General features: G+C 36.8%; 1 protein-coding gene across 2 annotated transcripts; it reads left to right on the forward strand.

Moving 5' to 3' along the window:
• The first annotated feature begins 1,540 nt into the window (after nt 1-1,540).
• N4BP2L2 (NEDD4 binding protein 2 like 2) lies at nt 1,541-21,580 on the forward strand. 2 transcript variants are annotated; one of them, XM_072930188.1, is made up of 8 exons: nt 1,541-1,791; nt 2,850-2,934; nt 4,052-5,469; nt 12,569-12,693; nt 13,098-13,186; nt 13,547-13,623; nt 16,855-16,998; nt 18,448-21,580. In XM_072930188.1, the coding sequence occupies exons 2-8, from the start codon at nt 2,932-2,934 to the stop codon at nt 18,452-18,454; spliced, it is 1,863 nt and encodes a 620-aa protein (XP_072786289.1). In that variant the 5' UTR covers nt 1,541-1,791; nt 2,850-2,931; the 3' UTR covers nt 18,455-21,580. The 2 variants fall into 2 exon arrangements, with proteins under 2 accessions (XP_072786289.1, XP_041572464.2); XM_041716530.2 differs by lacking the exon at nt 18,448-21,580 and having other exon boundaries at nt 16,855-18,169.
• The last annotated feature ends 2,842 nt before the right edge of the window (nt 21,581-24,422 follow it).

Consider the following 24,422-nt stretch of genomic DNA (forward strand, 5'->3'; position numbering starts at 1 on the left):
TCAAAGTGGTCAGTTGCCATCTTCCCTTTGTAATATAGGAAATCAAATGCAAAAACTACTCAAAGAAAATGCTCCATTTGCAAGTTCAAACACTCAAGTTCCGTAACATCAAAACTCTTTTTTTTTTTTTTAAAAAAAAAGAACATCACTCACTCCCATATGCATATAAATTGATGTGACCTGTAAGGTTCAAATCAACTTGAACTTAAAGTCACTTAGAAAACCAAATCAAAATCTGATTACATAAGGTTGAAAATTTTCCTTTCACTCTTCTCTTAGGTCAGTTAAAGCCTACAATTCATCAACTAATATGAAGGTGATGTAATAAATGTCTAGGAACACAGGAACAGATAATTTTTAGTATCTTGTTATCTATGCAATAACATTACCTCACTCTAAGATTTTTTACCTCTGTGAGACACTTCCATTACAATCATAGATGCATGTTACAGGAAGCATGGTTTGGGTGACACTTAGTAGTGGTACATGGTAGCATTGAGTAACTTTATAAATGTATGTAAAAATAAAATTTTAAAATTCAGACTCCTCTGAAAACAAAGAAAAAATGTGGTCTATTAATGCTTCTTTGTAAATATTTTCACCGTAACAGTGTTCAACCTCTTGGATACTGCTTTTTCCTACCCTATCAGCTTCTCCTAACAATGGAACTTTTTTTATGACCTAGTGCAGGACAAGGAATATGGGGGAATTATTTGCAGCTTTGTCTCAAGCAAGAGACTTCCTATGTGCTACATGATTCCCACATAGGAGCTGTAGCAGCTGTAACAGGATTGTCAGGGTAAGTCTATTTCATTATACTCAATGAGCCTGTGTAGGGAAGCACGTAATTACTACTACAGATGAAAAATAGTGGCAAACTGGGAGATTGACTTCAACAGCTCACTTCTGATATAGATTAAAATGCTACCAAAGATACATCCGTATCTTCCAAAAACACAAGGCCATCACCTGGCACAGGAAAGGAGACTGCTTTGGTTGCAGGGTTAACTTGAAGAAATGCCTGGCCAGTGGATTTGACGAGTTATCTTTCTACCATTTATAGCAAATAAACTAATTTCAGTGACTTTATGAATCACATACTCTAAAACTTTCATAATCCATTTGGGTGATGTGAAAGAATAACGTTGCAGGTATTTGGAATGGGCACATCACTACTGGAGCTCTTGTGTGCATTAATGAAATTTGGAGAATTATTGTTACCAGACTGAGGTTTTTTTTAATGAAAAAAATATGGTTTGGCTTGCATAGTATCATAAGATTGGGGGGGAAGTAGTTACATCATATTAAAACCACGTTAAGTACAACACACGTCTAAGAAACTTGGGCTGCTTTTACACTAGGGACACTCCTCACCGGAGCCCAGTTCATGGTCCGTGACAAAGAGCAGAACGGCACCCACGGCAAACGCCCCGGCACGCGGCGCCGGCAGGGACACCAGGACAGATCCCATGTCCCGCCGCCGGGCCCTCCCGCCGGGCAGAGCGCGCGGCGCGGCGGGAAAGGCTCCGCCCCTCGCGGGGGACGGGGCGGGGCGGGGGGAGGCGGCGCCATCTTGGGCGTGGGGGTCGGAGGCGCTGCCTGTGCCGCGGCCGGCAGCCGCTGCCTTGAGGTTCGCGTTCTCCCCCGCGGCTGGCGGCGCCGGCTGCTGCTCGGCCGGGCCGCGAAGGGAAGCCGCTCCTCCTCCGCCACCAGCGCTGCTGCCACCAGCGGGCGGGGAAGGGGCAGCGTGGGGATGGCGGTGTCAGCGCGTAGGAGCCGGCGGCTGCTGAGGTTGTTTGACGTGGGCGCCGCGCTGAGGGACGTGTTTGTGTGTTGGGGAAAGGAGCGGGCTTTGCACCGTGGGGAAAGGAGGGACGGGGCGGCTGATCCACTTCCCCGCGCCGTGAGGCCGGCGGCTGCGCCTTCGCCCCGGACACGCCGCTGTCAGCCCTGTGTGGGAGCAGCGCCTGCTTCCCCCGGCTCCCTCCCACGCGTGTCCTGGGCCGTGTGAGGGGCGCTGGGGTTTGTGCCTCCTGACCGCCGGACTCGCCGTGCAGGGAAAGCCAGCCAGCTCCCCTGTCTGTAGGTTCTGCCAAGCAGGCCTTAATTTTCCGCTTGGGAAAGGTGTTATACAGGTGGAGTTCAAGGCCTTGAGTTAGTTGATTGAATCTTCTGGGAGTTTCACAGGTTAATTAAAGTCGTAAATAAGTCTGGCATCCCCGTGTGTTGGCTCAGGCTCAATGCTTACAACCAGTTCTGTATAGAAATTATATAGACCTGAATTTGCCCCATTCAGGAGGTGAGAGTGTCAGACTGCATTTTCCTTTAGCATGCTTGCTCTGTCCTCACCAAGGACACAGGCAGATATGCTTTTGCATGCAGCTTCACTCTCTTCAAGGTTAGTGAGGGAAAGTGTGTCAGAGATTAGCAAGAAATGATATTCCTATGTGGGACAGTCACAGAGCAGCATTTTTTGTCAGTGGAGATTTTGTCAGGCAGCAAGTGTTCACGTTTGCTGTTTTAATTCCACATCAGGAAATGGGGTCTGCTTAAACACCATCCCAGAAGATGAGGACATAGAAGCTAATAAAGTAACTTTTTTTTTACCCCAATACTGTTTTGAGTGGAGGCAGAGGAAGTAGATGGGGATAGACTCAATGATTAGTCAATGATTACTAGTAATGTCATACTTGCTTTCTAATGCACAAAAATGAAGAGCGAAGAAGCTGGAGGTATGGATACAACACATAAATCTTGAGAGGAAGAGAGAACATGGTATCAGTTCTGAGGAAGAGAGAGACTTGCATGGCCATGTTTCTTCCCCTTCTGACAGTAATGCTTTCTTCCAGGTACTAAAGGCAAGTGTGGACTGTAACATCTCCTTGGTTTAGCCAGTTTGAGATTGAGAATGGCAGGCTTCTCTTCCTTTGGATGGTAGGTGAGAAAGTGCCTAGAGTAACACCTTTTCTTCTCAGTTTTGCAAGTGAACATGTCAGATAATGATTACATATAAATCTTCACAGAGTACTACCTATAGGTCCTTTTCAGATAGAGAAAAAAATTGTCCAGGATGAACAGCATGTGACACTTCGTAATATTTGTCATGGAAAGTTGAAATGTTTCAGAGAACAGTAGAATAAACCTTCCAGTAGGAGAGTGATGTTCTTTTATGTTTGAAACTGCATTTATTTGGAGGGGAAGAGTTTGCTCTTTATTGCATACTCTGTAGACTTCAAAATCCAAGAAATTCAGACTAATAGATGGCATCTCATAGTGGTTAGTGCCATCTTGCTTTGTAATAGCTTGTCTTTGCACCTGTCTAGAACATAGTGGTTTAGTTCTTAGAATGCAGTCTCTTTGGGATGGGGACTTTTTTTTGTGTGTGTATGTGTTGAATGTTAGAAGGCATGCAAGCAAGTGATCTTGGTCCCTAACAAAAGTCTTCAGTAGTTCCAAAACCATGATAACAGATTGCAGCTTTGATTTTAAGTCTTACTTGACTAGTTCTAAATTACAAATGCCACCCAGCACCTGTTTGATTGGTGTTAAATGAATTAGTTGAGTTTGGTTCATGTCACAGAAAGCAGCCCTCATGGTGGAACTATTTGCATTTTTATTGGTCATATTAGTAGTGATGTCAGGCATCAGTTTGTGCATTGGAAATCGGCATATGCTTATCTTTAAAACAGATTTCAAACATTTGGCAGAATAACAGCAAGTAGAGAACAGTAGTAATATTGGTCAGAGATTGTTGATGTAATTTTCAAATAGTCACATTTTAAAAGCATTTGTAAATTATTTAATGCATATCATAAATTGTGACTGCTCAACTGATACAGCACTAATGTAATTTTTTACCAAAGATAAGCAATAAGTAATGTAGCAGTCTAGTTTAAACCATATTTGTGGTAGGTGATACCTGTTTTTCTTCTGGGTGAGTACATTCCAGTTGTGACCATGGAGAGTGTGATGTCATAGGCCTGAGTAACTTCAGCTTTTTAATACTTTAAAAATGTACATGCTGATAATATATTCATTCTTTCTTTCTAAGATGCTTCATGCAGAAAATACAGTAAGGCTCTTGGAGTGTCAGGGTGAAATCGGAATTGAACCATATTCTAAAAGAATGAAGTCAACAGAAGGGGCTTCTGAGAAACTCCCTGCTGATGATAACGAAGGTACTCAGAAGAAATTGGATGTTGAGAGAAAATCAAATGGTTGGATACCTACATGTGCCTTAGACAACCAAGGACAACGTGAAATGCAGAAGCAAAAGAAAATACCTACGGGTGTCTTGGGATCTTTGAGCAAAGTTCTCCCTGAAAATAATCCAGTGCTTTGTCAGCCAATTAATTTAGAAACTGCGCAGAATATAAATCCTCCATTTACATCAATGAATGACTCTAAAGTTGAAGAAGAGAAGGACCTTTTTATTACAAATAGTGCTGGTGAAGATAATGTTGAAAAAAGCAGTGCATCATTCTCAGTAAATAGAAATCAATCGGATGAAGACTTTTTCACAAGCAAAGATTTTATAGGACCAATTTACAAACCTGCCAAAAGTAACAAGCAGGACAAATCTGGCAATTGCAATGAATGTAGTAACACTGGAGGAGATGAAAATGAATTAAATGAAAACAGATGTAAAAGAAAGGAGGTGAAGAAGATGCAGGCTGTTTCTGCCACTGTACCAGAAATAGATGATCAACTGGATCAGTTCTATAAAGAAATTCACCAGCTGGAAAATGAAAATTTAGATACTAATGTTCAAGGAAAAGAAACTGAAATTTCTGAGGAACAGCACTCTTCATTTAACTCTAGTCAGAGCTCACAAGAGAATTATCAACCTGTACTTTTGGGTAGTCCACACCCATTTTACGAGAATGGACAGTGTTCTTTGGGGGAACAGAACAGTCAGAAAACAAACAATGAGCAGCAGTTAGTTGTGGAAACAGGTGGCTGGAAAACTGAAAATACCTATAATGGCCAAATAGATACTTGGAACTGCTCAGTGCCTGAATTCAGACCTGCTTGGCAGGCTAGAGCATTTTTCAAAAAACCTCAGGGATGTTTTCCTCCTAGATTCAACCATCAATCCCATTTCCAGATATTTGATGCCGCACCACAAATCCCTTGTCAGAATGGGGGACGGACTTATGAAAGTTACCGTGCAAATACTGATATCAACAGTCATGGTCCATTGCTTGATCCAAATACCCACTATTCTGGTCATACTGACATCCATACTACTCAGGTCTTCAGGAATGGGAATAATGATCAGAATGGACCCCAAAGTAATGGTTTCTGTGAAACCAGAGAAGAGTGTTGGAATGATCCAAAAGCTGACAGTACAGAAGGAATGCACAACTTTTCTTCATTGCAGTTATCTGAAGAAAAATTCAGTTGTTCACAGAAATTGCTTGTAATCTTAAGAGGCCTACCAGGTTCAGGGAAATCAACACTTTCTCGGTAAGTGAAGACTTAAAGCTTGAGAAGTTCATTCAAGTAAATTTTTTAAAGAATTTAAATATATCTGTAAGCAACAAGGAAACTTTTTTAGTTTGTAAATTAGACTCTTAAAATGCAATAGTTTAAAGCTGTCATTTGTACTTAAATAGTGCAAGTGACAGTAAATATTAAAAATATTTACTTGGTGGTTTTATCTCCCTCAGAGTTTTGATGTACAGGAGCTCCTCTGTTGAATTTAAAATGTTGAGCATCTATTAAATTGCATAGTCTTTTATTCTGAAATTTTTGTACTAGTATGTGCTTTTTTTAATTCTTAAATTTCCTAATTTAAAAAAAAAACACCTCCCATCAAATCTAGCAATATCAATTTGACTGAACCAGGAGTCCTTTTTCACGCCCATGCAAAAATTTTAGAAGGCCATTAGAAGAATGCTACTACTCTGAAAATACTTGGTTTTGTTGTATTGAAGAAACTGAGCATTATCTCATCCCCTTTTTTCATAGTATGGTCTGTCAGTTGTTCTTCCTTATTTGTGAACAACGCAGAATAAAAGCATTATTTTTTCTTCCAAATATACTTGTTGAAGTCTGACCAGGTTAAAAACAGGTAGTACCTCCAACTTGGATTTTCCCTTTGTGTTTTTTTGACTCATTTTAAAAAGCACAAAAAGTGGACAGAGCACAGATGCTACCTCTATTAAGTGAAAGTAAGTTTCTCTTGTGTATATAAAAAAAGTTGCTGAATCAGTACTTACTGAGTTTCATCCAGAAACTACATTACAGATGGATGTCTCTGTATGCAAGAAGTCTGTGGTATAGATACAGTCAACATGTTCTTACTTGTTTTTTTTAATATAAAGGAGTAACATCATATTAGTGGATTTTTTTCTGGTATTTAGGAGACAGTCATCTCCATATTACAGCTAGAAATCTCTAACAGGTATTTTTCTTACATGTTTCAGTAGTTTTTGTTACAATCTTTTATAGTAACTGATTGCTGTATTTTGCAAGCCTGCATTTTTGAAGCTGCATGTCCCCATTTGGTATTACTACAATAATTCCTTTAATACGTGAAGTCAACATAAAACATTTTTAAAATAACGCTGTGGAGAAAATGCTGCCTCATTCAGTTTAGAGATTGGATAATACTTAATATGAAGATACGAAATATATTTGTTTTCCATGTTTGGTGTGCTAAATTGTCTCTAAATCTTTTTCCAAATATATGACTCATATGATCTGAAAAACTCTAAATATCTTCAGGTTTTTAATAACACATATTTTTACTTTGTTTCGTCTCTCATTAGTGAGATCAGTTACTAATTTTGTTTAGCAGATGGGAAAGTGGGCACTATGAGATCAAGGTTAAGAATAGTTACCAAAAGTGAGTGCAGAATTTGAACAGCATGGGGCTTGTTTTTCAGTGTATTCAATTACAGGCAGTTTCATATGTTTAATGCTTGGTTCTAATTGTTAATTCCCATGAAATCATAGGTCTTTGATATCTTGGGGGAAAAACATCCCAGAATTAATGGGTGCCAATAGAGAAGATAACTTTATTATTAGTTAAGTCTTAATAAACATCTTTTGAGCATGTTTTTCTGTGTAACATCACAGAATTCTGCGGGGTAATGTAGGACAGCAATGATGTTATATCTGATGCCATATCCACAGGTATCGTTGCAGATATTTGCATTTTTGGCAGCTGCAGACAAATCTTTACCATTTTGCCAGCAAAATAACTGAAGGAAAAGCAGAAAACTACCATTGTCTGTGTGGATCAGCACTAGAGGAGAACGAGGGTGTATCTTGCAGGGGGGTTTCCCCACGTGGGAAATGATGGCAGAGCCAATAGCGAGACCTTGGAATATCAAATTTCTGTTTGTGTTTTGTGCTGAGTAAGGGTGCTTAAGTACAGACACTTTTCTTCCTGCTCACAAACTTGACTTGTATCTGTCTCAAATCTCCCACTGAAGTTTGTTTTTGGTTTTGACTCTTCCATTCCAGCTAAGTAGTTGGAATTATGACCATATTTTTTTTGGAAGAGAGTAGTGGATGTGAACTAGTTCATTGTTCTGCTTGGAGAAAGTCTGTCACCATCACTGGATCAAGTCAGGTATATCATTGTCAGGCCTGAGCTAAAAAACATCACAGAGATTTCTGTGGTCTCACCAAACTTCTCTAGTGCAGTACAAACCACCTAAGTAAGGAAGTTGTTCCTAATCTCCAAACTGAAGTTCTCAAGCCATAATTTGCATGTTCTGTGTAATAACGTGTTGTTACATGGTAGAATATGGCTCATCTTCTTTGCAGCTTCCCTTCTAGTAAGGGAGAGGTTTATTCACTATAATAGGTTTACATCAGACCTTTCAATGTCTCCACTGCCAGACTAAACAAGCCCAGCTGCGATTAACCTCTCCTTGGAGGTTGTATGCCTGTAGCCATCTTGGTAGCCATCTGTTCAGCCCTCTCATGTTTTTCAGCATGTCTTTTGAACTGGGAAATCCCACACTGGACACAGTATATCAGAATTGACCACACAAGAGCCAGGTAAAGTCTGGGTAATACCTTCTCAGGTGATCTACTGGCCACGCTTCCTCTACTGAAGCCAAAGTTGTACTTTTGTCAAAGGCAGGGAAAATCACACCATTCACTCATCTCATTTGATATCCACTGTAATCCTCAGACTCTTTTCAACAGAGCTGCTCAACCACTCACTTTCCTGCCTGTGCTGAGGCTTAGGTTTCATCAGCTGTAGAACTTTACTCTTTCTCTGTTGAGCTTGCTGGTGTTTTGCTTAACCCAGTTCTCAGGTTTCTCTCTGGCCTTCTGGATAAATCCTCACTGTTCAGCTCAGTGTTGAGCATCACTCCTAATTTGGTGTCATCTGCAAGTTCTCTGCCTCATTGTCCAGATTTATGGTGAAGATACTGAAAAAGTGATTTTGCTATGTCCTTTGTTGTTCTCTACTTGTTACTGGGTAGAAGATGATTTTGGAAGATTTGGTAATTTCTGAGTATGCTGTGTTCTTCACTTGGTCCTCATTGACAAATGCACTTGTTTCATCAGAGTGCATTCTGGTCAGTAAAGAATGGTTTGTCTGTTGCAAACCCCACACTGGCTTTTCCTGGTTATCTAATTTTCGTAACGTATTTGGAAATAGATTCCAAGGATGCACTCCATTGTTTCCAGGACAGAGCTTAGGTGAGGTTGAGCAGCCATTAGTTCTTTGGGTCTTTGTCTTTACTTGCTTTAAATATGAGCATAACGTCAGCCATTTCTGGCTCACTGGGGAGCTCCCCTCATCTCATGCGTTTATTTCCTGCGTCCCCCTGACTTAGACAATTCTAGCTGCTGAGGCTCATACGAAATCTGTTTCTTAACCATTTCAATTCCTGTTTTCCTGTTCCTATCCAATCATGGCTTTTGGTCTGTGCTCACTAACTCCATATCTGCTTCTAAATACTAAGTTGATTTCTTCAGTTTTGTCTCTATTCAGTTTCTTCCCAGATTAATTTTCTCCCTGTTTCAGTCAGTGGTATTATCTCCCTCCCAGCTTCATTATACCAATGTCTTCCCTCTGCTTCACTCTGCCTTGGCCCTGTTTCCTAGCTCTACTGCCAGTACCAAGTTGCTTGTTGCAGTGTTTATACTATGATGCTTCCTGTGTCCTGCTATTTTAGGCCAGTTTTGTTCCTTCTGTTGCCATTCGTGTGTTGGGAGAAATGTGTTCTTATAATGAAGTATTGGTCCTGAATCAGCTTCCTGCCACTGCCAGACAGCTCTGTTCAGGACTGGGTTTGCCATGAGAATCATGAGCTCTTTTCACTACTATTTGCTGTGCACATGACATTTTAAAATTGTATACCTTGGGCAGATGTACAAAAATTTTTTGCAGGGCAGACAAACGCATGTACTTTGTCTGATTTCACTTCCTCAATTCCAAGCTTCTCAGAGAAAAGCTTGGAATAACAAAATACTGTACAAATGTTTTTTTTTTTTTTTTTTCCTTGGTTTTGGAAGAGATTGAGCATTTAATTAAAAATGTTTGAAAGCAGTTTAGACAGACAGATACCGAGTAGCAATCGCTTTACCTCAAGTAACCAAAATCTTGTACAATTAGAAGTAGATGGTAATATGATCTTACAGTCCTGGTACAAGTTACAGGAAAAGAGACTTGTATTTTTAAAGTATTTTGCTACTGAAGTTGGCAGCAGTTGCAAATTGCCTTTTTTACATGAATAACTAAGCATTAATTTGACTAAAACAGAGCTTAATGAAGTTGAAAGAGCACATGTTGGTGTCATTTAAGAAGTCCATTTTTAGTTAAATCCAGTAATTATATAAAGACAGTTGTCTTTCTCTGAGGTCATTTTCCTTAGAGGAAAATCTTCTGAAGGGAAAAGTTAGAGTTAATGTTTATAGCTGGATGTAGAAGCAGTGGTGTGCTGTTGTTTCTACTTATGTATCTATTTAAACAGTATTATGAACAATGCTTTTAGAGGAATGTATACACAGCTCAGTAATGCTGTGTATTTTGAAACTATATTTAGTTATTGCCTACTTTTTTCTTCATCCACAATATGGTAGCTATTTTAAATAGGTGAATTATTAGATTCTGAGGTATCTTTTGAATTATAAGATCATTTGTTAGAGTAGGCTAACTAGGATACATATCTGGGGATGTTTTAAAAGGATTTGTGTGTATGCATGCATGCACACATGCATTGGAAAAAATGTGTATTGGTTCGCTAAGCAGTTAATATTTTGGTTTTAACATGAGATTTTTATATGTGAGGATAATAGCTTCTATTAAATCAGGTAGCATTTGTGGAAAAAGTAGGTGAGCTGCTTTAATTTCAGTGTCCCACTGTGTTCAAAGGTGGTGGTTGCTTGGAGGGAAGGTTTATGGTGAGAAAGATGTATTACGGCAGTTGGATAATATGCTACTCATAGCGAGCATGTGCGTATATTGACTAACCTGGAATTTGACTCTTACTAGAAATACATTTATCCTTTTTTTCTCTCTTAAAAGTGGAATATCATCTCTGTGGGTTCAGATAATAATGTTTCTTTCTATAGATATGCTTTTTGTTCTTCTGTTCTCTAGTTCAGGGCCTGGCATAAATTTTATTTCCAAATACGTGTTAGAGGTAAATGAACTATTCCATATGATGTCAACCAATAGTTTTCCACTTTGAATTTTAAAAGTTTAAATACTAGGAATTCAAAGAAGTAATTGTCAGGCTTTTAAAATGTTATGTTTTATGATTTAATTTCACAATTTAGAAAGAGATTCCAGTCATTACTATAGTATTTGAAGTTTGAGTTCATAAACACATGATGTGATAGCTTGTGTGTTGTGTATTGGGTAAGGGCTCTGTTACTCTTTAGTAACTACTTTGCCTTCTCAAAATCTATGGGTTTTGGATTATTGCAAATACAGTTTACTATATTTCAGTTATATTGGTTCATTAATAATTGTATGGTGTATTCTGAACTTCAAGGAATACTCACAAACAATTTCAAGAACACACTTTGTTTATGGGTTTGCAAGATTTGTGAACCCTTGTCACTCTATTTCTATTGCTATTAATGATGTTTGGAAGATACAGCAAAAGACTTCAACTAAGTGAGTTTTTCTCCAGAGTAAGAGCAAATAGAGTCAGTTCTTAGAAATAAAAATTAGTGTCTCATTAGTGCTGATTTGTCAGTTCATATATTCCTATAGAAACCTGATGCTCAGGCCCCTAGGAATTGTAGTGGTGTGTCCATCCACTCAGCCAGTAGAAGAATCCCAGATGTTATTTGCTATCTTTTTTTTATTAAGGCAGATGGTTATTTAGGATATGTGTATATACATTCAGCACACAAGGAGTGAGTGTTGAAGATAGATCCAGTTTTTCTTGCATTATTAATTGGCAAATGTAGCATACTGTAAATAAGAGAATTGAGCCATGTGTGAAATCACAGCCAAATAATTTAAATTTGTTAAATATTTTGTACAAAAGAAAAGGGATAAAAAAATGCTGCTGTGTGTGGTGTATGATTTACTGGTGCCATTTAATCTATTTAGAACAAAAATAGATGACTAACCCTTCTGCACTCTTCTAAAGCAGTGTAATACACACCCTATTGAAATATCTAGGCTCTAACTAAACCAATTACTTATCAGTGTTCAAGTGAAGTGGCTGAACTTTAGGTGTGTCATGCTCTGCTTTCTCAAATAGCTTTGCTGTTTGTCCTGAAGCAATCATAATGGTTTGTTGTTGGTGACAGGTAGCAAAACCTAGCAAATTCCTTGTGTAGGAATTACATTTAAATGGCTCTTCCTGCAGATCTATATGGGAAAGCTTGGTAACATAGAACTAGCATATCTTTGTTCCCCTAAGTTATTTGGGATCTGGCCAATTATTTTTTGTTCCTGCCACCTCAGCAGTACTGCAGTCCCACATAGTGCAGTTTGGATTTTGTAGCCTGTGGGTATGTTGCCTACTTCTGAGCTGGAATAGTTGCCTAAATTTCCACTGATATCTGAGTGTTGCAGTGGGCTTTACATGCTCTGTGGCGCTAACGGGCTGTTTTCTGTTTTCAGATTTAAATATCCCATAGAATTAAAAAGAGACAAGGAGGCCTAAAGTCCAGTCTAGGACTGGACTTTAAAAATTGTATTGTTGTCTCAGTTATATAAGGTTTTCATTTAAACGCCAATTTCCAAGGACTTTCTGAAACTAAATTCACATTTGGCAGAATGGGGAGTTCTCATGATCAGATTGCTTTCTAGACATATTTGCAAGTGAGGCTTCAGATGGAAAGTGTTAGCAAATACATTGAATTATTATGAGGTACTTACTGTAGTATGGCTGTAAAATTAGATGGATGCCAACATCTCTTGGGAGTGGAGAAGAAACAACAAATACAGAAATAGTAGAGAGGAAATACTGCTTTGATTTGGATTAGGATTATTGGTAATATATATAGGTGTGCTTTTTATAAATCTGTTTGAAGTTCAGAAATAGGTCACAGTTCAATTTCTTTTATTTCTTTAATGTTTGTTTAAAATTAAAAGTGAATATGTTTTTGTGTTTTCCTTTAACAGTGTTCTGCTTGGTCAGAGTTGTGATGGCATTGTGCTCAGCACTGATGATTATTTTCATCAGCAGTATGGATACACCTATAATGCTGCTCAGCTTGGTGATGCCCATGAGTGGAACCGGAAGAGAGGTTGGAATGAATTAAAGGCATCCTATTAAGCTGTGCTACATAGAGGAAATAGAAGTGTAGCATAACATATATGAGTATTAAGAGTCTATATGAAAAGCAGTAAATATATTTTAGCAAAGCATATATAAAAGTATTTAAAGTGTTTTTTATACTTTAATTTATGTATATATAAACATTAAATTTTGAATTTCTACAGGTTTCAGAGTTAAAAATAGATAACCTTGTTTCTTTGGGCATCACGTTCTTGTTTCTGCTTGTTTTCATTCCTGCCTGTACCTTTTATTCTTTCTCTCAGAACAGAGTGTTTCAGTCAGAGTAGATTAGTGAAAGAAAATCTGGGGCAGTTTTTTTTGTTTTGTTCGAGTTAGATGTGGTTTATTAACTTGCACAATTTTTCTTTTCAGCAAAGCAAGCAATGGAGCAGGGAAAATCTCCAGTTATAATAGACAACACTAATACTCAAGCCTGGGAAATGAAGCCTTACGTGGAAGTGGTAGGTTTTGTTGCATGATTGTCACCTGTAACAATTTTAAAAAACTTATGCTGGCTGCATGGGATAAGTTGATACATTTTGTCCAGAAACATTTTTACTCAAGTTTTTAAGGAGAGAGACTGCTTATTGATAATGGTTAGTAATTGGTATGGCAATGGTTTAGATCAGTTCAAGAACTGACTTGATTTAATTTGGTTAGCCTGAGACAAAAGCTAAGACAGGCTGGGTATAAGTAAAATTCAGTGTAGTACCACAGCAGAGTATGCTGCTGCATCTGTTTATTATATTTGTCTTTTATTTTTTTTCTGATGTTTTATGTGATCATGGTACACATCACACATATTTCTTTGCTTGCTGCAGGCTCTAGAAAAAGGATACAGAGTGGAATTCCATGAGCCAGATACTTGGTGGAAGTTTGATCCTGAAGAACTAGAAAAGTAAGGTTTCTCGTACAGAAATCATGGTACTTTATTATATACAGAGATAGATAGGCAGATAAACATGAATGCATAAATATATATGCAATAAGTTATATTTTATTCAAAATATTTTCTCAAGTTCTTTATTAGTAGTATGGAATATATTTTATTTAAATAGGCATCTTGAGTTATACCTTTACATGGAGGTTTAATGGATAAACAAGTAGACCAGCTCCATCTTGTTGGCTGAAAATGGCAATAGTAAAATTTTATTGGACCTGTGTAGGTGTGACTTAGAGTACTGCTGAACATGGATCATTTAACTTCTGGGTTCTGAGAGTGCTTGGGCAGCTGCTTATTCTTCCTGGTTAATGTCCTTTTTGTCTCAGATATATCTGCTTTAGGAATCTAGGAGGTATCAAACAAGCTCAAGGATATTTCTTAGTTTGAAAAGTAGTGTAATATTTCCATAGTTGATGACAGAGTTCTCTCACTGATTTTTGTTTTATATACATCCAGCTGACTTTGCCTCTAATTGTTTCAGCTTTGTAAAGTAGCACCTACAGTGCACAAAATATGTGTATTTATATATATGTATAATGCTTACATTGCTGACTTGTACTTTATTTGGTTAATAAATGTTCTAAAGTTTTCACCTTTTGCTCGTAAGCTACCACTCACTTGTTTTGAGAGACGAAGTTCTCTCTCTATAGAATGATTGTAAGTTTTTCTTGTTTGGCATGCATCACAGCCAAGTTAGGAATCTTAGTAATCAGGCACTTAAGATTTCCATTACACAAACAAGACTAATTTTCCAGGAAAATTCATGCTTCCAGATGATCTTAACAAGCAACAGGATAAACTGTTATGTTGTTACTGATGAATTTTATTGTTCAATTATTAATTGTAGGAGTAAAGTTGATATCTTTCCCAGAGCAAAACCCTTGAACTGTTTAGTGCTGTTACCAGTTTTTGGAAGATTCCTAGAAATATTTTAGCAGTTCTGGTTGCTTTAGATATTTAAACAGAGGCCCACTGCCTGGAAACTTTCTTTTTTGGGAGTTTAAGAAAGGTGGTTATGTAAGTTTTCATTTTGTTCTTTAGTTACTTTGGGAGAGGGCTCCTCAGTTTTGTTCCATCAGCAAGCTTGCTGAGGGTGCAGTGGTGAAGGATAGTATGGAAGCATTTCATAGTGGCAGAACTTTGCTTTTATCAATAGGTTCTGTGTTTCTCTATGCAAAACAGTCTTCCTCCTCCCATCTGTCCTAGGAGTTTTTGCTGGTATGTCTGCTTTGGTTTGGATAGATGACTTTATGCTCTCTCAGCATAGCCAAGCTGCCAAAGAATGAGTGAAGACATGCCTGAAGAGGCGATACCAGTATTAAATGACACTATACAGCAAATTTATTTCCTTTTTTAAATCAGTTTCTACGCTTGATGCACTTTTGCTGCTGGTGATTTTATTATCCTGCCTTATTCTGCAAGGAAAAGTACTAAAGTCCTTCCTCTTTTATGAAGTGATTATGCACAAGTCCATTCAATTGTGGATGTCTGTGCACTTGATGGCCAGTGCAATTGAGCTGTAATTTTTTTCTAGGAGTACTAAGATAGCAAAATATTGAATATTGATAGGAAAATATTGAATAACTTTCTGCTTCCAACATTTCACATTAAAAAACCTAGACTTGCTCTTCTCATTTTTTTGTCTGTCAAAAATGCCAAATGCTTTATAAAATCCACATATTTCTAGAGGGCTGACTTTTTTCTCTGTCATTAACCTTGTGAATAAAATCAAAACTGCTAAAACTCACCAAGTGATTAGTTCATCATGCAGCTGCTCCTGGGCTTCTTTAGCACAATATAGAAATTAAAAGCATTTAAACAATGAGGCACATGCAATGATCACTCCAGCTTCTATTGTTGTCTCAGGGAAGAGTGTCTGTGAGGGAAATGCTCTGCTTAAGCACTTTCTTGGTAGAAAGAAAGCTGATAAAATACACCTTTAAGAAGCCAATTTTGAATAGTTCTGAGATCATCAATTCTGCTTCTATTCTGAATGTGAAACTAGTGTGCTGCCTGCAGTGTGCTTTGAGCCCTTGTCAACTTGATACTTACTTCTTTGTTGTAATAAAGTCCTGATGGGACTGGGCGGTGAGGACTCAGTCTTCTAAAATATTTCTGTTTGGAATATTGTCTTTCCAGTATAGCCTGTTTATTCCCACTGTTGATTTCTCCTGTGTAGAACTGATCAAGTTGTTAAGGTCCATACCTCTTCTGTCCCTGGCAGAAAGCACACAGATGCAGAAATTATTCCCTGTTGGTTTGTTGTGGACATAATTTAGCGTGGACAAGTTTTCTTGGCAATAAGAAGTATTGGGTTATAATAAATCTTATTTATGCATCAAAACCTTTTGTTTCTGTTTTAAGTCTCTTCTTTTAGATTAATTCCTGTCAATTCTCTGACATTCAGTTTGTGCATGAGGCTTGTGGTTTTCTTCTGGCAGAGACTAAAATTCTCTGCTAACATGGATTTTAAGGTCCTATTCCATAAGTACTGAGGTGATTATATATATACTTTAATGTATTGTGCTCAGGTTCTTAATAGACCAAGTTCTCCCTGAAAGTAGCTGGTCACTGAGCACTGCAAGAATAGGACAGCACTTTTGGTACCTTTTCCCTTACGTGTGTTTCACTCCATTTCTGAATTTACAGCAAGTGTGAGTTACAACTAGTAGATGAAAGCATTTTGAGTGTGTTGTCCTGGTTCAGAACTAAAGTCGCTTCTTACTCTGTAGAGAGATTTCTCGATGAGAAAATATTCTGTCAAGTCTTGAAACAGTGTAATTGCATATTTTATGCTAGTTTGAACATTTCTTTCATAAGGAAAAGTCTACTCCTTAGCTAGTATACCATGTAAAATCTGCTGAATAAATAGTAAATTTCTTCTAGGGTAATTCAGATGCATAGTTATAGTGAATTACTTCACATTTGTGTATGAAGAAGAATAACATATTGTTTACTGTTGCCCAATATATACAGCTGTGAATTGTTAAAATAAACCTTAATGTAAGTTGAATACCTTGAGAATGAGGATATAGTGTAATAAAAGCAAGAAGAAACAATTGAGAATTTAGAGGGTTTTTTCTTAGAGATTGTAACATGCAATTTTACATATATATATTTACTTACCTATAACTACATGTAACTATAAACATACCAGATAATTTATTGACTTTTTTGTTTTTGTAGGAGGAATAAGCATGGAGTCACTCGTGAGAAGATTGCTCAGATGTTGGAACGATACGAATATCAAATATCCATCCCTATTGTCATGAATTCAGTAGTACCTCCCCACAAAAACACTCAAAGACCACCTCTGCAGAGAAGACATAGGTGGGGAGACCATACAGACTCATGGAGTTCTTTCAGTATTTCCAGTAGCCAGTAACACAGTTGCAGTCAGTTAATAAGAATCTGTTATTTGCCCTTTTGAAACACATCATCACCTCCAATAATGTAGTGATTTTCTGTGTTTTAAATAGGCCTGTTTAAAGAGCCATTTTCTTCTGGAGGTTGTTCTTTTTAATGGACTTGCATGTAAATAAAATTGTACATTTAATGATTTTTAAAAACTACTAAAGTTGTAAGACTGTGGATTTTAGTAAAATATTTAATGTAGTATGGCATATAGCAGAGTCTTTCTTCGGAAATCTAAGACAATGATGTCATATATTAGATAACTGTTGAGCAGTTTTTTTTAAAGAAGGGGTCATATTAAGGAACTTTTAAAAGAGAAGTAAAGCTCAAGAAGAAGAGTTTATTTATGTAATAATCAATTTTAATGGTAGTTATTTAGTCTTCTTACCTTTCTGGAGATTTTTTTGAAATCAGTTATGTTTTGGATTGTCCTTTAGTTCTATTTGACATGTATTGCCAATTGGCAAAATTTTGGCATGTGTGTTTTGATTTCAGTTAAGAGGTTTAATTTTTTTTTGTTGCTGTTTTCTTGGTTTTTGGGGTTTTTCCTTTCTATTTTGGTCTCATAAGTCCATGTTGCAGTGAAGCAACATTCTACCAGTACAGTATTTGCCACTCATAAACTGTGCAATCTGAATTGTTTTTTATTTATTCTCATCAGTAGTATATCAACTATGATGATGTTGGCACACCACCAACTTGCTTTGTGCTGACTGAAAAAAGCCCTAAATATTTTAAAACTGAACTACTGAAACCACTGAAATTTCACAGTTGTGTCTTTCTAAGTCAGTTTCTTTCATTTGTGATAAAAATGAAGTTTTAAATAATTAGGCTGTCAATTCCAAGTCCACAGTTGAGATGAATCAATTCAATTTAAATAGTGGATATAATTCTGTAAAACCATCTTGCATTTCCAATTTTGACATAGCAAACATAATCTGTTTAGCACATAACAAAGAATGAGCCAGCATGGAGACTGACTAACTTATTGCTCTTTTTCTCTTAAAAAAAATATGAATTTGTAAGTGTTCACTTTGCCTTTTTTCTAACAGCTTGCTGTATTAATAAAATATATTTGTGTTCAGTATTGTTGAAGTAGTTCAATGTAACAGTTTATATTTTCAGGCTTGTAGGATTTTATACAGATGAGCATTATTACTAATGCTAGCTGAAATAACCTTATACTCTTGACTTGTTTATACACTGAATGACCAAATGTTGACTAGAAAATCTTGTTAAGAACATGAGTATATAACTAAAAGAATTTAGATTGTTATCTACTACTCATTTTGTGTCACAGTATCAGAATTTTGAAAATTGCAGAGCCAGCATAATTTGTTTTAATTGTAGACAATTTTTAAATAGGCCCTAAAAATTACTTCATCAAGGAAGTCTGAATACCATGAGAGCTGAAAATCCAGATATATAATGAAGTATCTTTCTGTGGTTTTCTACACCTATTGTGCAAATTTATGTTTTAATTATTTGAAACAATTTAAAATATCTCACTAGTGCATGCATTGTTAATATATTGAATTTTGTGTATGTGCAGAAAAGAGACTCCCCAACTATATTATCTTCCTTCATTGTCTGTTATTCATCTCAAGTATCTTACTGTATTTTAGTTTTCATTGTTACCTTTTTCCATGTCTCAAAAGAATCATAGATATTATTGTAAATGCTCAATAATACTTCAATTATGACAAAGTTTTTATATTTAAACATGAAAGCACATTTCAAGTGTGGGGGAGAGAAAAAGGTTTTAGACTCCTTTACTCTGTTTTACTGTAAGCTATATCGGTAAAATTTATTGAGGCTTATGTAATATTCACGCAGTGCTAAGGCATGGCAAAAAAGAGCTGATTATTGAAGATTGAAATGGGACTGTGTAGCAGTATCTATTTGAATAGGTACTAATTTGTACTGTTTTAAGATGGTGCAGCTTTTCTTGGGATGCCTTTTTAATTATTGGTGCATGGGAGCGTTTTTGCTGTGCAAAGCATGCTGATAAATTGCCCTGCAGTTTGAAAGGGACACTTAGGAAAGGGAAGCTTTGCAATTTATGTATCAAACATTTGTAAATTGCTTCATCTGTACAGTTGTATTCTAAGGTAAGTACAGTGACATGGTAGGTGAAAACACCCTGGGATTAATGTTACTGTAGTACTTCTCTGTTTCATGGCGTAATCATATTTTATGAGGATATGACAGTCACAGCTCACAGACAGACATATATCTCAGAAGTTGATTTTACACTATACTATTTATAGGTTAAAAAATACATGAAATGCATGTTACAGGTACTGAATTTCTCATGCCCTCAAAACCAAGGAAAATTAGTTATTTGCTCAAAATGTTCAAGAAATGTAAGATCCTTAGCTAGACAGGGGATCTGAAAATTCTTACTGTCTGTACTTTCTGGACAGTGTTTTTGTTGATTATGATAATGTAACCAGAATGAAGGTTTCCCATAAATAGCTAGTTCATCATATTTCATGAAATAATAATGTCAGGTTGTTTCGTTTTGTTTTTTTTTTTTTTTAATTTAATGCATAGAGCCATAATATTATACATAAAATTCCTAAGTTTCTCCTACATACTTGAAACTAGTGGAATGTTTGGTAAGTAAATGTAAGACTTTTCTAAGCATGAAATTTAAATGAAAATTAATTTGTAGAACATACATAAATTGGTTCATTCTCAAGGCATCAATATAGCAGACCATTTAACCTCAGCTGTATAGAAAAAAGTAGTTATAGTTTTACTGCTTCATCTAAGCTGCTGTTCCCTGGTTTCTTGGTTTACATCCTGAATTACCAAAAGTTTTCATCAGCATTCTTTGTGTGATTTAGTTTTCATATTTTAGTTTTGTATAGATAAGAAAAAACTTACCACCCCAAGACCAAACCCCAAAAAGCCTGTGTGCTGGTTTTGGGTGGCATAAAGTTAGTTGTCTTCAGAATAGCAGGTCTGGGACTGTATTTTAGATTTGCCCTGGAAACAGTATTGATAACACATGGGTGTTTTTGTTATTACTGAGCAGTGCTTACACAGCATCAAGGCCTTTCTGCTCCTCACAGAGAGTTGGGAGGGGACAAAGCTGGGACAGCTGACCCCAGCTGACCAAAGGGAGATCCAAGACCTTAGGCATCACACCTGGTATATAAAGCTGGAGGAAGAAGGAGTGAGGGGGTTTGGAATGGTGGTGGTTGTCTTCTGAAGTAACAGTTCCATGTGATGGAGCCTGGCTTTTCTGGGAGATGGCTGAACACCTTCCTGGCTGTGGGGAGTGGTGAATGAATTCCTTGTTTTGTTTTGTTTGCATGTGCTGCTCTTGCTTTACCTGTTAAACTGTACCATGAATTTTCTCTCTTTTACTCTTCTGATCCTCTTCTTCATTCCATCAGGAGAGAGTTGTGTGAGGGGCTGTGTGGAGCTGAGGTGACAGCTGGGAATAAACCATGACAATCTGGTGTAACACTGCTAATTTTTTAAGATGTGATGTTAAATTATCTCCTGTTAGGAATCCTGTATTCTGTTCTTGTTGCTATACCCTCTTGAGGTTAATTTTAATCTAGTTTGCCATGAGGTGTACTTTTTAAGCTTTTTGCATTTAAGAAGGCTAAGATTTCGTCTGTCATCTGTCTCTTGAAACACTTTGCAGAGATGGTTGTTTCTCTGCTAATAGATCACTGAAAACAAGGCTTTCTCTAGCTGGGATAGAACCCATAACATTTATATTTAAGTGTTTTGTGTATTTTTCCTGTTGTAATTTAGACTTGGTATTTTCTTCTTTTAGCTGAACAGTAAGTTTAATTCTTAGTGAATTAGAAGAATTCTTACATTCATGTGTGACATGTAGTTTTAACTGCTTCTTTCTCCTAGCAATCATATTTTCTGGAGGAAATGTTTTTGCTCAGTGCTGGTACATCATGGAGATGAGGTGACTAGGTGTATGTTGAGACTTCAAAAGAACAGATACATGTATTACAATTCCCTGTAAAAAGCATTAGGAAGACAGTGTTGAAATGAAATTGAAAGTAAGCCCTCATTTTGAGTGATCATATGTTTCATGTGGATCAGATGTAGAAGTATTTCTCTTCACTGTTTCTAGATTGATGCTTATCTCATTTTAATGTTCTCATCCTTTTAAAAGAAAAGCAAGAGCAGAGAATAAAGCTCTGTTAATATCCTAGGTGAAAATCTTGTACATCAATAAATTTGTTGTGTTTTTTTTTTTCTTTTTATAGGCTATTTGGTTGAAATTAGCTTCAAATCTGCTTATTTTGAGTTCACATAAAAATGTGTGAAAACATAATTGGTCTTATTTTGAAAAAAAAAGTAAGTAACAGTTTGTCAAGGTCTGATCATCTCAAGTTTGTTTTAATTTATTACTGTAGTAATGGAGAAGCTGCAGATGGTGGTTTTTGTTTGAGGTATGCTGTCAGTGTAATTCTAGATCAAGGATAATAAAAGCATTGAAGTATTTTGTCTGGAATTGGTCTTTGCTGATAGTGCTGCCACGTCATTTCTCTGGTAGGCAGGCAGTCCTTGACCATGTCATGTGTACCTTAATGATTTATAGCATTCTTGTAAGAATATCCTGTTGTGCCAAGCCAGAATATATCCATGAAAAGCAAAAACAAAAAAAAAAATCAGTTGTACTTGGTGTCTTTTTAGTGATGATAAATTTTTTGGTTTGTTTTGTTAATCCAATCTAAACAACTGATTTTAAAAAGGCTGAATTCTCTTGGTCATGTTTAACCTCTTTCTAAATTGCTAACAGACTAAGAAGTGCTACTTTAGCTTTCTGAGTAAACATTTGCTTATTTCTGAGGGATGTATTGTATCATGAACAAATCAGTCTTAGTCATAGGCCCATAATCCTGTGTGCTGTTGCATTATTCATGATACTTTAAATAATTTTTTTCTTTATTTATTAGCCCTAGGTCTGGGTAGCCTGCATTATAGGGTATAATAGTCTATTAGAAGGTTCTGAACAGCTTATCCCACGTCTTGCTCTTAACCATTAATAATTTCTGTAGGCTCATGAACCTGGCTTGGGACTGGATGGACTTTATTACTTTTCCCCATTTAGCATTTTTCCTGATACCCTGTAAGATGGATACAGTGATTTACAGGGACTTTGACAACAAAAGTACAGACGTGGAATGGTCTGCCTGGAGCAGGTCAGGTCTGTATGTCTGAGCTGCATTTGTGGCTCTTTGCAGCTATTTGCTGCATGTGCTAAATACTCAATGAATATTTAGCATTATTCTTCATTTTATGGAGACTGCTTATGGCAGTGCAGCAAAAATTCATTATATATGATTATAAATTGAATTTTGTATGTAATATGTGGATGGCAGAGCATTGTGTTTCATTCTGTTACTGTTTTGTTCCTGCAGTCTAAACTGAGTTCTTTATTCTAATAATTAATACTTAGGTGCCTTTCTTGGTCCTCGATTTAGGTCCTCTTAGATGAGAAGCAGCAGGTGGAGGTTACAACATGGGAAATTTGTATTGGATAGTGACGTGTGTAATATCATCCTTGGAATATTCAAATCTTATATGGGCAAGGCACTGAGCAGTGAGGTCATGATATTGCTTTGGGCAGAGGTTGGCCCATATGGTCTCCAGAGGTCCTTTCTGACACAAGTTATTCTGTTGTAAGTAATGGAGTGAGAGCAGTGTCCAGGATATCACAAGAGTTAGCCCTTACTTATCAGAGCAGAGTTTTAAATCACTAATGGAAGTGCTGTCTGGTCTCAGGGTGTTGGATGCTGGCTGTGATGCTCTTCTTATTCTCAGGTGGATGCTAAGTTTCTGCCCTTAACTAGCAGCAAAACTGACTGTACCCTTTATCCTGGTTATGTTGTTTCATAGCTGTGTTGGCAGAGTTGCTCATGGGTTCCTGACAGCACCTTTAGTTTCTCTCCTTTTCTTTCCCTCAGTGTCCATTTGTTAGCTGTATTGTCTTTCCAGAACTAGAAAATAATATCATATATTAGTACTTACTTAAAGTAATTTTTTATTTTTTGTCCAAAGACAAATTTCTATTGGTGCTCACTAAATTGAAGAATTGAAAGACAAGTTTTCTGCATCTATTCATCCTCAAAATGCTAGGAATAATATAGGGCTGTTTTGTAAAAATTAATCATCTATAAGGGAGTAATTCATCACATCTTTTGTATATCTCTAGCCCTTTGGTGAAAGACGTTTGGAAAAGGAAATTAGTGAATACCAAAATGTAATATGCAGAAATAGTAAGTAAAATTTGGATGCTAGCATGAGAAAGTATGGAGATTTGTTGAAAAAGGTGTAATAACATCCACAGAATGTGCATTCTATCTGAATGTCTGTAGTTCTCAGTATTTCATAAGAGCATTTGAGATGCACAGAATGAGTGCAACAAGTGGAACAGATGTTCTGAATAGCAACATTGTCCACAGTTACCAGTATTTGACTTTTAATAGGTAAGACGCTGGTTACCTAATATTTGCTGAAATTTTTCTTTTACTGGTTTCCTATTGTAACTCCCCCCCCCACCTGCTTTTTGTTTGTTCTTGGAACTACTTTTTTCTCATCTGAATCCTGTGTGTTAGTGCAGTTGTCTTCATAACATTAGATCCATCTCCTTCCCTTTCTTCCCTTCATTATAAACTTGTGCAGAGAGCTACACCTTATTCTCTAATTTCTTAAATGTCTCCAGTCCAAACCCTTGCTTGATTTAGAAGTTGAGCATATAGTACCCCACCCCCTAAGCTGTCCTCTTGAATTTTTTATTGTTCTATTAAAAGTAGTGTTTTGTGTCACAGTATATTTGTCTTTATACTTTTTTCCTCCTTAAGTTTGCAGTATCTTCTTATGTTTGTAAAACTCATGCTTTTGTTCCAGAGTTACAGTCTGTGCTTTGGTGGATAGTTAGGTCTTTGCTATAGTTTTGCTAATTAAATTTATTTTAAATACAGCTAAAATTTGTCATCTTTCATTGAAAGTTCCTAACAGGGAATAGTTTATTACTTATCTCTTATCTCCAAATATTTAAGTCTGCTCTCATTATGGCCCTATTGTTTCCTTAGTCTCTCAGCCATAATTTTCTTCAACTTGATTCTGCTTGTGCCTTATCTCAAATGTCATTTTACATTTGTTTTTGGTGTGAATGTGCATTGGTAAAAAAGGTCCACACTTCCCCATTTAAATCTCATTTTTACTTTTAGAACCCTTTTGTTGTACTTGCTTATCTTTACATCCTGTTATGATGCCTGTCATCTGTGTTCAGGTGCTAGGATGGTGTATCACGGTGTGTGGGTCTTTTTATTTTCTGGTTAAAATATTTA

Source organism: Taeniopygia guttata, chromosome 1 (genome assembly GCF_048771995.1).
Source record: "Taeniopygia guttata chromosome 1, bTaeGut7.mat, whole genome shotgun sequence".
In the NCBI taxonomy this organism is placed as follows: domain Eukaryota; kingdom Metazoa; phylum Chordata; class Aves; order Passeriformes; family Estrildidae; genus Taeniopygia; species Taeniopygia guttata.